This window comes from Sus scrofa, chromosome 4 (genome assembly GCF_000003025.6).
Source record: "Sus scrofa isolate TJ Tabasco breed Duroc chromosome 4, Sscrofa11.1, whole genome shotgun sequence".
NCBI classification, from domain to species: Eukaryota; Metazoa; Chordata; class Mammalia; order Artiodactyla; family Suidae; genus Sus; species Sus scrofa.
Genome location: NC_010446.5, coordinates 91719945 through 91737857, shown reverse-complemented (window position 1 = coordinate 91737857; position 17913 = coordinate 91719945). Strand labels below are relative to the sequence as shown.

Genomic DNA, 17913 nt, shown 5'->3' with positions numbered 1-17913 from the left:
ATCAGTCTGAAGGCACTCACAATGACAGCCTCAGCTGACGCAACAGTGAGCTCTGTGGTAGAATGACCATTCAGAAGTTGGACCGACATAGCTAAGAATTTATGAAACTGCTTCAATCAGTGTTTGTGTGTGGGCTGCTACAGGAAAGAGTAGTAATTTGAGTAGGGTGTCGATGTTGCTACCAAAAAGCCTGGAGAGGCAGACAGTTGAAGCCTGCCCACCCACAGCAATGCCATGACCTGGGCACCAAGTCCTTTATTTGGAGGAGAACTTCCACAGTGCATCTTGGTTTTCACTACAAATGCACAGTTACTTCCTATATGGGTGTTCTGCTGTTTGTTCATTTGTTTGCCTGTAATAACTTGTGTATAGGATCTGGGCATGATCTTTTTCTGGGTTCATGTTTATGTGAGACTGATTTTCTTGCACTCTTAGAAGAGGAGGCTTGCCTAGTCAGTAGTCCTACTTTTGTAACTGTAGGGCTCCCTCTTGTGTTGTCAGCAGAATATATTCAACTCTTAATTGGAGTCCATAAACTTTTTTTGGCTGATGTTCTCAGATTAGTCAATTGATTTTTAAGCGATTGCCTTTGGAATTTGCTTTTTGTTCTTGTTGTTCTCCTGATATTACAACTGCCAGGAAAAAATTGTTCTTTTTCTCTGCTTTCTTTTTCATAGTTTTTAATACCATATTTTGAGTTCCTTGAGTACATTTTGTTAATTTGATTTTTTGAAATATATCCTTGGGGGGGGGCCTTAATTTCCTTCTGCATTTAAATGTTCCTTTATATTACTTTTAAATTAAGGGATAATTTACATAAATAAAAGTCAGTTATTTTAAGTATAAACTTAAATATGTTTTTACAAATACATTCACTCATTTAACTACCACACCAATAAAAAAATACAATTTTTTTTGTCACCAGACAATTATTTTATGCCATTTTTAGTTGACTCCCTACCTTAGGACAACACAGAATTGATTTTCTTTCCAGCTTTACTGACATCTTGACAAATAGTATTGTGGAAGTTTAAGGTGTATAACGTGATGGTTGATACACATATATATTGCAAAGTGATTACCACAGTAAGGTTAATTAACTATCATTATAATACACAATTACCCTTTTTTGCATGGTGAGAACATTTTAGATGTTCTTAGCAACTCAAAGTGTACAATACAGTATTGTTACTGTAGTCACCATACTGAATATTAGATCCCCAGAACCCATTTGTCTTATAAATCGAAGTTTGTACCCTTTAAGCAGTATCTCCCCATTTCTCCCAACCGTAGCCCCTGGCTACCATTATACTCTGTATATCTCTGAGTTCAGCTTTTAAAAATTCCGCATAAAAAAGATCATATAATATTTGCCTTTCTCTGTTTGGTATATTTCACTTAGCATAATATCCCCAAGATCTATTCATATTGTTACAAAAGGCAGGATATCCTTCTTCTTTATGGATTAAAATTTTTTTGGAATATATTTCATAGCAAATATATATATGCATATATGTACACAGATATGTTTACTTATATTTTTTCTTTTAGCCTTGAATTTCTTGTATCTTTAGTATTTCTTGTGTCTTACCTAAAAAATATTTTTCTAAACAAATGTTAAGAAAGCATTCCCTTATATTTACTTCTAGAAACCTTATAGTATTCATTTTTATGCATGCTGTTTCATTTGTTTAAGTTCTATCTCTTAACCAAATACATTGAAGCATAATTTAAATACAATATAATACCCATTTAAAGTATACATTTGGATGTGTTTTGCCAAATATATATACTTGTGTAACTACCACCATGATCAGAAGAAAACTCTTAGAGCTCATTGATGGATTTGGTAAAGTTCTAGGATACAAAATTAATACATAGAAATCAATTCCATTTCTATATTCTAACAATAAAAGATCAGAAAGAGAAATCAGAGAAACCATCTCATTTACCATCACATCCAAAAGAATAAAAAACCTAGGAATAAACTTACCTAAAGAGATGAAAGAACTGTACTCTGAAAACTATAAGATGCTGATGAAAGAGATCAAAGATGACACAAACAGATGGAAAGGTATACCATGTTCTTGGGTTGGAAGAATCAATATTGCCAAAACGACTCTACTACCCAAGGCAATCTACAGATTCAGTGAAATTCCTATCAATCACCAATGATATTCTTCATAGAACTAGAACAAAATATTTTAAAATTTGTATATAAACACAAAAGACCCTGAATAGCCAAAGCGATATTGAAAAATAAAAATGGAAATGAAATCAGGCTCCCTGGCTTCAGATTGTGCTACAAAGCTACAGTCATCAGAACAGTACAGTAGTGGCACAAAAACAGAAATATAGATCAATGGAACAGCATAGAAAGCACAGACATAAACCCAAGCATCTATGGTCAACCAATCTATGATAAAGGAGGCAAGAATATACAGTGGAGGAAAGATAGTCTCTTCAATAAGTGGTGCTGGGCAAACTGCATAGCTACATGTAAAATAATGAAATTAGAACATTCTCTAACATTGCACAAAAAAATAAATTCAAAATGGATTAAAGAACTAAATATAAGGCCACATAATATGCAAATCCTAGAGGAAAACATAGGCAGAGTTCTCTTTGACATAAATCACAGCAACATGTTGTTTGACCTACTTCCTAGAATAAACTCAATAAAAACAAAAATAAAGCAATGAGACCTAATTAAACTCAAAATTTTTGCACAGTAAAGGAAACCATTAAAAAAAAAACAAAAAACAAAACAAAAAGACAACTCACAGAATAGGATAAAATCTTTGCAAATGATGCAACCAACAAGGGCCTAATCTCCAAAATAAGCAAACAGCTCATACAACACAACAAAAAACAAACAATCCAATTAAAAAATGGGCAGAAGAACTAAATAGACATTTCTTTAAAGAAAACATATTAATTGCCAGTAGGCACATGAAAAAATGCTCAACATCACTAATTATTAGAGATGCCCATAGACAAATGAATGGATTAAGAAGATGTGATTACATATGTACAATGGGCTACTGCTCAGCCATAAAAAAGAGCAAAATAATGCCAGTTGCATCAACATGGATGCAACTAGAGATTCTCATACCGAGTGAAGTTAAGTCAGAAAGATAAAGACAAACAATGTATAATATCATTTATCTGTGGAATCTAAAATATGGAACAAATGATCCTATCTTCAAAACTGAAAAATACTCAAGGACATGGAGAATACACTTGTGGTTGGAGGGGGGAGGGGGAAGGGTGTGAGATGGATGGGGAATTTGGAGTTGGTAGTTGCAAACTATTACATTTGAATGGATAAGCAATGAGGTTCTACTGTACAGCACAGGGAATAATATCCAATCTCTTGGGATAGAACATAATGGGAGATAGAATGAGAAAAAGAATGCATATACTGGGTCACTATGCTGTATAGGACAAACTGACACAACACTGTAAATCAATTATACTTTAATAAAAATAAAATAAAAATTAGAATACATTGAATAGCATATGTATATATACATATACACATATATATTTACTTATTTTTTCTTCTATCCTTAGTGTTTCTTGTATCTTTAGTATTTCTTGTGTCTTATCTAAGAAATATTTTCCTAAATTAATGTTAATGAAGAATTCCCTCATATTTACTTCTAGAAGCTTTATAGAATTTGCTTTTATGCATGCTCTGTGTTTCATTTATTTATAAAATTTATTTTTGTTTCATCTCTTAACCAAATACATTGAGGTATAATTTAAATACAATAAGACACCCATTTAAACTATACAGTTTGATGTATTTTGACAAATACATTTACCAGTGTAACCACTATGGTGATCAAGATATAACACATGTCCACTACTCCAAAATGTTCCTTTGTGCCCCCTCACCACCTGTCCCCTATGTCACCATCAGTCCCAGGAAGTCAATGATTGCTTTCTGCCACTAAAACTTTGACAGCACTAGAATTTCACATGAAGAGAATCACACAGTATGTAATTTTTACTTGTCGGTTTCTTTCATAAGGGTGTATTTTTGAAATTTATCTCTGTTGGGTGTGATGTAGTAGTTCATTCTTTTGTTTCATTGTATAAATATACTACAGTTTGTTTATCCAGGTGCATAATGATGGACATATAGTTTTTTTCTCAATTTACATGTCTTGGGAATAGAGCTGCACAGATATTTGGGTACATGTATTTACATAATGTATAGAGATATTTTTCTTTCTTTTAAGCAAATACTTAGGTGTGGAGTTGCTGATTTATGTCATAAGTCTATGTAACTTTACAAGAGATTGCCAAACAGGCAAAGTAATTTCGCCATCTTACACTCTCAACAGCAATGTATGAGATGCTCACTAAAACTTGCCAGTTTTAATTCTATCAAGCTGGTGCACAGTGGTATTGAACTGTGGTTGGAATTTGAATTTCCTTGATGACTAAAGCTGCTGAATATATTTTTTTGTTTGTCTATTAGCCATCTCTGTATTTTCTTGAACTAAATGCTTTCTCAAATCTTTTATACATTTCCTAATTGGAATGCCTTTCCATTTTCTTATTGGATCGTTTGTATTTCTACTGAATTGTAAGAGTTATTTATATTTTCTAGGAAAAAAATTGTAACATATATATTATGGAAATATTTTTACCATATTGTGATTTGCTTTTACTATTTTATCAGTGTCTTTTGAAGAGCAGAAGTAATTTTTTTCAGTTTTGCTAAAGTATATTGATTTTGATTTTTTAAAATTATTCAGTGGAGTTTATTACATTTATAGTTGTACAATGATCATCACAACCCAATTTTATAGCTTTTCCATCCCAAACCCCCAGCGCATTGCCCCACACCACAACCTGTCTCATTTGGAAACCGTAAGTTTTTCAAAGTCTTTGAGTCAGTATCTGTTCTGCAAAGAATTTCATTGTGTCCTTTTTTTAGATTCCACATGTAATGATATGATGTTGGTGTCTCTGATTTTGATTTTTTTTAACATTTTATTATTTTCTACTGTACAGCATGGTGACCCAGTTATACATACATGTATACATTCTTTTTTTCTCACATTACATGTTCCATCATAAGTGACTAGACGGAGTTCCCAGTGCTCCACAGCAGGATCACATTGCTAATCCATCCCAAAGGCAAATAGATGATTTTGATTTTTATAGTTCATGTTTTGTCTCATATTTAAGAAATATTTGCAAAGCCTAAGCTCACTAAGATTTTATCCAATGCTGTTTTCAAGAAGTTCTGTAATATCATCTCTTACAGGCAGGATATAATCCATTTCCAGTTGATTTTTTTATATGGTGTGGGAACAGTGCAAGTATTTTTTTTCTATCAAAAATGCATCATTGATGAAAAGATGATTCTTTCACCACTGAATGGCCTTGGCAGCCTCATAGAAAATTAAATGACTCTATCAATATGATCTCTTCCTGGACACCATATTTTGATCTACTTGTCTATATTTATATTAATAAAAATCTGTCTATTTAAATAAAACTTTACAAATAAGTCTTGATGTAATTCCCTTTGGATCCTGAGGGAAGCCATCTATGAGAGGGTAATATACCTTAGAACTTAACGCGAGGCCGCCCTCTGGGGTACTGGAGGAAGCCATCCACGAGAAGGTGCCTCAATATGGAAATCTTGGGAAAATAGCTGGTGGGGAAGTATGGCTGAAAGTTCTGGATGTCCCATATGCTACTGGGATCCAGACAGAGGTGAGCACACCAGAACCACATTGAGAGTTCTCTTCTATGGAGTTCCCCATCATGGCTCAGTGGAAACGAATCTGACTAGTATCCATGAGGATGCAGGTTCAGTCCTTGGCCTCACTCAGTGGGTTAAAGGATCTGAGATTGCTACAGGCTGCTGCATAGGTTACACTTGTGGCTCGGATCTAGCATTGCTGTAGCTGTGGTGCAGGCCTCTGGCTGTGGCTCAGATTTGACCCCTAGCCTGGGAACCTCCATTTCTCTGGGATCGGCCCTAAAAAGACAAAACAAAACAAAATGACACTTGTCATTTAAGTTAGATTCCAGATTTCTTCACTCAGAAAGTCTAAGAAAAATTAAAATATTAACATTCTGACACCTAATTGCATTTCTGTCTAGTATAATTTCCCTTTATCTGGAAAAGTTTCCTTTGGTATTTCAGGTAGTACAGATTTGTTGATGACAACTTCTCTCTTTTTAAAAAAATTATATAAATTTGTCTTTATTTTACCTTCTGTCTTGAAGGGTAAAATACAGTGAAAATAGAATCCTGATTGGTATTTTTATTATTTTTTTTTCCTTTTAGCATTTTTAGGATTGTGTTCCACAGTTCTCTGGCTCCCAAGTTTTCTGGTGAGGAGCCGGCATTAATTTCCCTCCCTGTATTTCACTCTTTGTGTGATGCTTCTTTCTTTTCTTTCTTTCTTTCATATATTTAAGATTTTTTTAATCCTTTATTTTTTTAAGCATTTGTCTATGACTTTGCCTACATGCCTAGGCATGATTTTCTCCATATTATCCAGTTTGAGATTTGTTGGGATTCTTGAATCTATACATTTGCCTTTAAGAAAATTAGTGAAATTTTTGGTCATTATTTTTTTCAAATAATTTTCTATCTTCTCTAGTTCATTACTTTCTAGAACTCCAATTACACATATATTACACCATTTAATATATTTTCCAAGTGCTTGAGGTTTTGTTTTGCAACTTTTGCATTGTTTTCCAATCTTCTTCACATTAGGTTGTTTGTTTTAATCTATTTTAGCATTCACTGTTTCTTCACTCTTTTATTGCCATTCTTCCGCTAATCTCATCCATTGAAGTTTTGTTTTTCGTTTTCACTTCTAGATAATGTATTTCAGTCTATCATTTTTCTTTATTTTTCTTGTACTTCCTACTTCTCTTCTAAGACTTCTTTCTTTCCTTTACTTTCCTCTCCCCTCCTTTCCTTTTCTTTTCCTTTCTTTTTTTCTTTTTCCTTTTTAGGACTGCACCTGTGGCATATGGAAGTTCCTGGACTAGGGTTGAATCAGAGCTGCAGATGCCAGTCTACTGCACAGCCACAGCAACACTAGATCCCAGCCACATCTGTGACCTACACCACAGCTCACGGCAATGCTGGGTTCTTAACCCACTGAGTGAGGCTAGAGGTTGAACCCACATCCTCATGGATACCAGTCAGATTTTTAACCTGCTAAGCCACATGGGAATTCTTAGATTACTTATATGCTTATAAAAAAAAACCTGTTTTTTTTATGCCATTGGAAATAGTTGTCATAGTTGTTTTAAAATCTTAGTCTACTAATTTCAGCACTGAACTATATCTCATAGGTCTACACTAACTCTCATTTCTTAAGAAAGGCTAAATGTTCTTGGCTTTTTTATGTAAGATAATTTTGGATTTACAATCTGGTGAATAGTATGTTGTACAGACTCTGTTATACTAATCTAAAAATTGTTGGTCTTTTTAGTTTTAGCAGGTAAATAACTTAGTTGGACCAAAACTGAATTTTTTTCTTCTTTTGGGTGATAGTTCAAATCTCTGTTTAATTCTTTTACATTTATGGACTGCTTTGAGTCTTCTCACACATATGTGCTTCAAGAGTCAACCATAAATTTGGGCAAATTATGTACAGAGATTTTGAAATTCCCTCTCTGATGCTCTCTTTCCAGGATTCTCTCCTAACCTTCAGCACTTCTAGTTACCTAGATTCTATCTTCTGCTTCAACATATCAGAAAGTCTGTTGGATTTCATTTTGAACATTAACATTTTCACAAGCAGTACTGACTATTGTCTTCACAAACAAAAACTCTATCAAAGAAAAAATATCCTATGTACTTATCATGTTCCTAATGTTAAATACATTCTAGATCTACCTGCTTTTATTCTATCACCAGTATTTTTTTCCAGAGTGTGTAGTTATCTTCAAGTTTGTAGTACTTCATACTAAGTACTTACTCATTAAAACCAGAAGCAAAATTCTTTCTGCCTTTACTTTTATGAAAGTTATGACCTCAAACTTTTAATAGATATTTTATGCAATTTAAACATTCTCCTAATTACTACTGAGTCATTGATTCTCTTGGGCATTAATGCAGGAAACATAAAATTATATATGTGTTTTAAGGAGAAAATTTAATTCCAGAAATTATGTGTCTACACAATTATTGGAAAGTTTGAAAGAATCAAGAATCTGTCACTGAAATTATTGATTTCAAGAGCACTTGACCGTAACAAAAATCCACAGGTCATGGAAGTGCTGTTGTTGCTGCTGCTGAAGTAAAATTTTCAAAGTTTCTTATAGTACTCACACAGGTTGGGAACGGAAACTGAGTCTAACTCCTAAAACATACTCTCAATACTTAGATTCATATTGTTTTGGTTCTTTGCATAAGCAAGACAAAAGAAAGATATCTCAAGTTTGTATTCCAATTTCCACCATGAGGAAAACCAAGAAAAGAATGAAACTGAAATAAAGGTGAAAGGAGAGCTAAAAAAACAGATAAATGGAGCTTCTGACAGCATCATAGTCTATGATTCACAATTTGCCTGCAACTCATCATTTGATGTTCGGATGTGTGTTCGGAAATGAGGATGATGAATGCTTCTTTATCTACCAAGTCTAATTTAATTTGGGCAATTTCACTTTTTGCAGTACAACAGATATAATTTATTCAGGAGCCATTTCAAGTGTATCAGTCAAGGGATAATCACTACCGCCTCCATCCCTTTTGAGTGGGGCAAAAAGTCCTGTGAAATCAATCACACATTGCTTCAACTTCTATCAAGAGAGAATTTTGATTAAATTTGATATTAGTTGTGTTAGGCTGAGAATCTTCTCAATTGCATGGCTAAGAGGGAAAGTTTAAAGCTTTCATCTTTACTTTACCCTGTTATTTGGATAAAGCCAGCTTATTGTAAAAGAAATATAGCACAAAGTGTGAAGCTAAGTCAAGTTGAAAGGCAGAATGAGAAAAAGATTATTCATTTATTCAGCAAGTATTTGTTGAATGTTTATTATGTATCAGGCAATATCCTAGACATGGGGATAAAAATTTGGCAAAACAGGAAAAAAATTTCCCATGGAGATGGAAAATAGGGATGTGAAAATGAAAAAAATATAATCATAAATACACATGAAAAAGTGATATACTTTAAAGAGACAAAGTAAATTATAGATGAGAATGTTTCTCAGAGGTTGACTTCTGAGTCAAGATTCAGCATAATGTAATGCAAGTCTCTGAACTGAGACAGGTCTGATGAGATTTGTCGTGAATATCTCAATTATTTAAGTTGATAGAATCCCTTTCCTTATGCTCAATTGTGCTTAATTCACTTGAAAACCAAAGCTGCTGACTTACATGCCACAGTCTTTTTTATTATTCTTGTTTCCTTCTTGATATTTTCTATTTCCACTTCTATCTATGTGCAAAATCCGTTTTGTGTATTGGTCTGGGTTCTCCAGAGCATATATATGTGTATATATATATATGGTATGTATATGTATGTACATGAATGTATAAATATATGTATTCATTGGAATTAGTTCATACAATAATGGAGGTTTTCGTAAGCTCACAATTATATCAAGAAGCACTTCTAGAAATGTGATTAACTACAGTATTTTTCAGATTTTTTTTTCCTACTCCAAAACCTTCAAGGTCTTTGAAAAGTTTTCTTTAAAGGGTTATACAGCACCAAGTCTGAGGACTTGGCCAGCACCCTGTGGAGAAATGTTTATTGAAGAAGGTGCACAGAGCAGACCAGATGTCCAAGAAACCCAGGAATTCAGCAGCTGTTAGGAAGGACTGTTGTACACATTTGAAAACTGCTGGAAGCTGCAGTAGCTGCTGTTGGATCTCTGTTGGTAGCCTCTGAGAATGGTATATCTGGAAATAAAAGACTCTGAGTCAGTAATCATCTCATTTTGGAGTTTCTGCTGCTCTGAAGACAACTGTGGGGGACTGCGACAGGAGAGCTCTGCTGGGAACCATTGACAGGCTCTGCAGCAGAGTGGAGTGGGAGAAGACCTTGATGCCAAGTGCCTGCAATCCTCTCTGACCTCCTTTGTAAGTCACAGCTCAAGAGGGTAAATTTTTCCTCAGTGTCTCACAGAAGGGGAAGAATAAAGATTTCTAGGAAATTTAAATGTCTAGAAATTGTGTTGACCAGGTCCAGCAATAGAAAGCCTGACTGTAATTTCATTTCAAATACAGGATAGTTAATCAGTGGCATACATATGCAGAACAGATTCTTCATTGTTTTTTCTTCAACCCCTCTCCCATCTCACTTGTCTTAGGTCAGTCTGTCAGAAAATTACAGGAAAGAACAAGAGTAATTAGGGGAACAGCCAAGCACTCTGAGATGCTATGGGTGACATTTTAATCCTATTCCCTACCCTTGAGACAGACACTTGATTGGAAATCTCTTCATCTCCAGCAAGCTAGGAAGAAGCAGAGTATCAACTCTGTAAACTGCACCTACACACCATAACTCTCCTTCCATCCTCAAATCTGTTCTTTCCCACTGTTCTTTAAGGTCTCAGTTTCACAAGCGAAGATATCAGTCTTTTCCTATTTCCTCACACTATGCCTCCTATGCCCCTCTCCTTGGTACAGATACTGAATCTGTGGAGTTTGGATGAGTCTAGACTAAAAAGGAGAATTTTGTTTCTTCTTTTGCAATGATAAAGCAGGACTTTATTTGCCCTGGCAAAATCCAAGGAAGAAAGGGCTTCTTCCTCACCTAACAACCTCAGAAAATAAAGCCCTGTGTTATCTCTTGTAAGGTGGGATTTCCATATTTACTTGTCTTTTTTTTTTTTTTTTAATTTGCAAAAGGCTTTAGCTTCTAATGAGCTACTAGGCAACCTGGGACTAAATTGTCACCTAATTGCCAAAGTTATTTTTCTCCTGTACCCTTTTTATCCTATTGGACCTGTGAGATTTAGGGTCCACGTTGTTTTCTGCCTCTTCTTTCCTCATTGAAAGGCTTGGAACTGTGCCAGAAATATTGTTGCAGTAATGTTTCCCTGGGGTTTTGGAAAGTAAAAATATAAACCAACATGTTGGGGACACAACTAATAAGAGACAAAAGAAAAGTTCTTCAATGATGCTTTAGGGGATACGTCACAGAATTCTCAGCAGAGGAGGTAGGAATACACAGTTTAGAGCATGGAGATGTCAGTAGTAGAAATAGAATAGAGCCATTTCAGAATAGAAATGATTGTGGTAATTTTTAATCCTATTTGATTAGAAGATTTCTAGGTTTCACCGAATCCTACTAACTTGGTGCTAAGAAACACAGAGAAATAGACCCTATTGGGTTCTTTTATTTAGGATATTAGGTAAGGTTCTGTTTCTATCTAGTAATAGAGAATCACCAGTCACCAGTGATAACTTTAGAAATGTTCTAACAACCCCATGAGCTTTAGTCTCTCTATCTATTAACAATAGTTAAAGAAATGCTTGTGAGAGGAGCAAAGCACACATGTGCATCATAGCCTGAAAAGAAATGGAGGATTATTTAGGGCTTTGGGAAGATAAAATAGGGCATCACCAATGAACCATAGTAGGCTTAGGGTGGCTTCAAACAAATGCCATAAAATACTCAGAGACCTACAATTCCCTATCAGGAATGAGATGTCAATATTTAGTTCATCTAATGTCCATTCTTGAAACTATTCTCTGTGACAATGGTATATTAGAAAAGTCTAATAAGCAATGAAGGAGTAGAAGAAGTGTATATATAACTGAGTTATCTTTCCTTACAGACATACTGCTGTCTTTAGACCTCACAATCCTAATATTCTGTGGACAAATAATCTACTGCATAAACCTCATAGATGGGAACTGAGGAGGTAAATGAATTATTTTCCTCAGGAAATATCCTGGTAGTTTTTTTTGTTAGCTATCTAGTGATGCATTGAAGTATTTGAAAGAACCAGAATAGTAGGAGTAGTAATAGTAATAATAATGATGAAGATGATTATGATAATAATAAAAGCAACAGTAAGGACATTCACGAGACCTTGTGTCTAGTTTATGTCCTACAACATTCTCAGTTGTGTGACAGATTAATATACAGGTAATGTAATTATAATTTTGCAGTGTGTTCTGGTAGATTGTGGGCTGGATCCCTGTTCCAGATGTCTCCTTACAAGACTTAAAATTCCACCAACATTAGCTTTCACAATGCCTTTTACAGGTGCTATTTTAAAAATCAAATATTTACTCATCAATTCATTAAATGAATAGTTCTTAAATAGCAATTTTCATTCACATGGGGAATGCAAAACTACTCCCAAGGCATATACACTCTGGTGTTTGAAAAAGTAGAGCCTGGTTATCTTCCATGGTACATTTCACACACAATAGAAAGTTGCTAAGTAATTTAAGAGATGTGAAAGTTCCTATCACTCTTATCATTGGAGATCAGAATAGTCAGAAGTTGAAGCGTCTATATGAGTAATCAAGAGTGGATGGAAAGTGAATGAAGGTTTTTCAGGTGAAGGGAAAATAATAACACATAGGTAAGATATTGCAAGATGAGAAAACATAGTCTTGCTGTGGAAAAACTGCCTTTTTTAATTGGTGCATTTGCTGAAGAAGGCAAGGTGTTTTATTATTATTCCAGTTAAGAATGATATTTCACTTAACCTAACAAAGCTGTAATTAACCTAAGATAGATAAAATTTAATAAAGGTGTTTATTAAATGTAAGTATTAATTTAATTGATCAATAAATTATCACATTAATGAAAGAATACTTTGATGGAAATGGTGATTTGTCTACTCAAGGAACATGTCAAATCTACCCATCAGCCTACTGGTCACTATGGTCCACTTAGAAAAATAAAATTGATATTTTTTGCTTTAGGCCCTCTATTGAAAGTGAGAGAACATAAAGGAAAAACACCCAGAGATGGTATGAATTAATAGCTAGGCCTCATACATGTAGGATGCAGTCAGTTGGTCTATTCAATTGACCTACATGAAGTATGAAATTTTCTTTTTTGTATTCCACTTATCCACCTTGTGTTTTTCAATTATTTGGTTGGTTTTTATTTTCTTAAAATAATTTTACAAATTCAAACTTGATTTTAATTGAATTAAGCCAAAAAAAATTTCCCCATCCTTTAGTAAGGAAGGAGAAATTGGAGAAGCTGAAACTCCTTGAGGTTAGGTATCTCCAGTGTGATGCTAAGTTCTGTTGAAAATTTAGATAAAGTGGAAAGAGATATAATGGCTTACCTTGAGGTAATGTCTGACAGTTTGGATTTATTTCCTTTTGAAATTTGAAAATATAACTACAGCAGAATTCTAAATCAGGTCTATATTCTTGGCAGAATTATAGGCAGTAAGATCAATGATCAACTTGACTGTGAGAATTTTCATGTTTCTCTAGAGCTACTTAAACACACTAAGGTCCCATCCAATTCCCCTCTATCAAGTGAGTCAAATACATTTTTTGATTAGGGGAAATGATGAACTAAAGTCAACACAATATTATTTTCTCCATAAATATACACTAATAAGAGTTGGGTTTGCATGTTGGTTTGGTAGTTTTTTGAAAGTAAAATAATAAGGTAAAAAATAGAACACTATAAACCAGGTATAACAGAACAAAATCATTAAATAAATAAAATAAAATAAAAATAAAATGGCAAAAAATAAAAATAAAAAATAATACATGAATATATGTTTAAAATACAACCAAAATAAAACTTGAAAAGCTAGCAACCACTTTGTGAAAGTTGAATAATTTATGTAGCAGAAGCTGACATTTACTAAAAGCTTACAATGTGCATGTGTTAAATGTTGTAATTTTCATAACAATCCTAGGAGAGAGGTGCTATTAGTATATTTATGTACAGATTAGAAAACAAAAGCACAAAGAATTCCAAAGATAATAAGTAGAGTTATTTTTGCTATGTAGGGAATTTTCAGGCATTTTCATTCCCTAATTGCTCTTTGAAGTAGGGAGTGTGGAAAATTTTTTTTAGACTTCCAGTTCCCATTATGGTTCAGCAGGTTAAGAACTTGACATAGTCTCTGTGAGGATCCATGTTCGATACTTGGCTTCACTCAGTGGGTTAAGGATCCGGTGTTGCCACAAGCTGCAATGTAAGTCAGAGATGTGGCTCGGATCTATCAGCTGCAGCTCTGATTCAACCTCTGGCCTGGAAATTTCCATATGCCACAGGTGTGGCCACAAAAATGTAAAAAATGGTTTTTTTCCCCCTAGACTTACATACTATGAGATATTCAAAAGTGTCACTAGAAAAAGATATAATCTGAGTTTTTGGAAATAATTCCATGAATTGACATGATCAATAGGGCATTTTTTACTAACATTAAGAAATGTTACCCCTTCTCTTATTTATTGCTTATCAACATTAAGAAATGCTACCCCTTCTCTCTCTCTCTCTCTTTTCTTTTTTTTTTTTTTTGTCTTTTGTCTTTTTAGGGCTACACCCATGGCCATATGGAGGTCCCCAGGCTAGGGGTCTAATTGGACCCTTCTCTTATTTATTGATCTTTAATCCATAGTGGAACTATCTCTGCCTTTCATGGTAAATTATGTTCTTTCATTCTTGTTCTCTGTAGATCAATCTTGGGGACAAAGCCAACCATAATAATTTCTCCTCTGTCACAGAGTTCCTGCTGCTGGGATTCTCCAACCTTGGAGAAACCCAGCTTATTCTCTTTGCTGTTCTTCTGTGCCTGTATCTGATTATCCTGAGTGGAAACATCACCATTGTCACTGTTATCCGCCTGGATCGCAGCCTCCACATACCCATGTACTTCTTCCTGGGGATCCTTTCCATCTCTGAGACATGTTACACCTTTGTCATCCTGCCCAGGATGCTCATAAATCTGTTGTCTCTGCTCAGAACAATCTCATTTATTAATTGTGCCATTCAGATGTTTTTCTTCTTTGGTTTTGCTGTCACAAATTGCATGCTGCTGGGCATTATGGGTTACGACCGCTATGCTGCCATCTGTCATCCACTTCGGTACTCTATCCTTATGAGCTGGCAGATATGTGGACAACTGGCAGCCACTTGTGCTGCTATTGGTTTTTTGTCCTCTCTGATAGGCTCCCTCTTAGTCTTTGAGCAAACTTTCTGTGGCCCTAATGAGATAAACCACTACTTCTGTGATATTTCACCAGTTATCCAGCTTGCCTGTACTGACACCTATATCAATGAACTGGTCATTTTCAGTGGTGGAGTTCTGGTTCTTATGGTCCCTCTGATTTTCATTTGCATCTCTTATGGTTTCATTGTTTGTACAATCCTGAGGATCCCATCAACTGAAGGCAAGCGAAAAGCCTTCTCCACTTGTGCCTCCCATCTTACCGTAGTCATTGTCCACTTTGGTTGTGCCTCCTTTGTCTACCTGCGACCATCAGCCAAGTTCTCATCCAGCAAAGATAGGCTTGTGACAGTGACCTACACTGTTGTGACTCCATTGTTGAACCCCATGGTGTATAGCCTTAGGAACAAGGATGTCCAGATGGCCATTCGGAAAGTGATTGGCAGAAGAGGATTTTATTCTAAGGCTCTATAATAAGAGTTTTTCACATCTATGAAAAAATCTTTTCTGAGGACATAGCAATAATTATAAAAATTATGATATTGTTTTCTTTCATTTATGTGGCACTTCATAAGCTCTGAAAGCTTGTTTGTGGTATTATTTTGATAGGTTTTGTGAAGTGCAATCTTAAACTTGGGGTAATTATTAATCAGATATGAGGTTCAAATGCTCTTAAACTTGAACAGGTAAGTATTTTGATTTTTAAAAATACTTAAATAAGAATGATTTTTACCTCTTCCAGGAAGGATAAGTAACATTTTGTGAATGATAATTCATTACAGAAAGTTCAGCCTTCACAAATTCTCAATGGTTTAGAAAAACATTAACATGACCCTTCATAAAAACTTATTCAGAAAATGGTATAAATCTAGTTGAAAATTAATATAACCATGAGATATCAGTGTTGGAAAGGACCAAGCCTATCACTTCAAATTGTTCTGTCACTGTAGGAATCTCATGTGGTATTTCAGCCTGTTAATTTAACAACTGTTAAACATCTCTAGGTTAAATATATAAAGTTCCACCTTTATATAGCTTCCTTCTTTTGGTCCCAGTTATTCTCTCTGAAGATATATACCTTATATCTAATATTTCACTTACACAACAGTGATTCAAATATTTAAAGGTGAATATTGTATGCTTTCCTTAAAATACCTTTGGCCTAGCTGTTGAGTCCTTTGATCTTCATGATATATCAGAGTTTGAAAATCCCTAAAAATATATTAACAGTATTCTTCAAAAGAGTCACCAAGAAATGAATATAATACTCCAGGTGACTTAGGATCATCTTCTCCCTTGTTCTGGAAGTCGATTTTATATTAACACAGCTTTTCCTCCCTATTATTTCCTTATAAGTCCTATCACATATGTGCTCCTCTTTGACCTCTATATCTTTTAGACTAAGTAGTTTTATATTATATATCTACAATTCTATCATTATGAAGCCTATTTTGATTAGTTTAGTTTAGTTGTATGGTTCTTTATCAATCATCACCAATTATCAACCTTCTGTTCTCTAGGTATCACACATATGTTCACTTCCACTTGAAACAACAATTAAGTATGGCCTTCCCATAGCCCTCTCTGTCATTCCCTCCAAACACAGTGTTACCTGATAACATTACATCATACGTTAGAGAAAAATGTGAAGTATCAAATGAAATCCTCTCTTCTTGCCACTGTATTTACAAACATACTTGTTCCACAATTATTCTAACATTTTGCTTTATCCCTATACAGGATAAATAATTGCTTTTTAGCTTTCTCAAATGCTTCTTATTTTTTGTGTTATCTGAATTTTTAAAATTTCTTTATCAGTGTTCCCTGAGCCCCTCTCCATGCATTCGATTATTTTTTCATCTTAGAAAACAGGGATTGAAGATTGAATTTTGTGAATACACTTAACATATGAATGTATCTAAGTTTCTTCAGATTGGACTCTTTCAGACTAGTTATACCAGACCATACATATCCTCCCAAATATAGACCTAAAGAATAGCTAGAGCAATTCAAAGGAACTTATCATTTGAGTTGTTCAACTCAGTCCCTAGCTAAAGACATTTTACTTCCCCTTGGTTCTGTTACAAGGAAGAAGGAATGTGACTCCATGGTAGATCTCTTCCTTTTACATGACTCTGTGTATTCTATTGTTTTTGCTAAAAGTTAAGCACTAAAGGGGATCTTGCCTATACACTTAAATTATATAACAGGGTTCATTTCTGAGAATTGTGCTTTCCAGGTAATGAATGTTAAGGGAAACATTCTGACCTGGCCCATTGTGAATGACTGCAGGAAGGAAGAAATTAACATATCCCCTCTGGAGGCTGATGGGAACCAGGAAATATTTGGCTTTACTCCCTCCCCTTTGAGCATAAAAGAAGTCTTAGTATAAAAGAAGCCTGAGAATTCTAACTCAGCCAAGATGGTTCTTTGGCACTCGAATCTATCATCTTCTTGGTCTGCTGGCGTTCTGAAGAAAGCCATTATTTCTTGCCCCAACAACTTGTCTCTAGATTTTATTGGCCTGTTGTGCATGGATTCAGTAACAGTTTGTGAAGTTTTTTAGGTAGGAAAAAACCAGCTTTGGGATGGATATTGGAAAATGAAAATGTGTGCATGGGGGGAGTCAAGTGACTAATATCAATTTAATAAGTTGCTAAATCCAGCTTTCAGATTATGGCAATTATTTTACTCTTTCTTTAACTATTTACTGACCTACTGCTATATGATGGAAGATACAAATTTAAAATAAACAATGTTCCTGCTTTAAAGTGCTTAACCCACTACTTACTTTCA

The 17913-nt window shown here is 34.6% G+C and overlaps 1 protein-coding gene across 1 annotated transcript; it reads left to right on the top strand.

The window, feature by feature from the left end:
- LOC100625484 (olfactory receptor 10R2-like) lies at positions 9380–17340 on the top strand. The gene is given in 3 exon segments (XM_013996907.1): positions 9380–9496; positions 14626–15571; positions 17309–17340. Coding segments are annotated over 3 exon segments (1095 nt in total).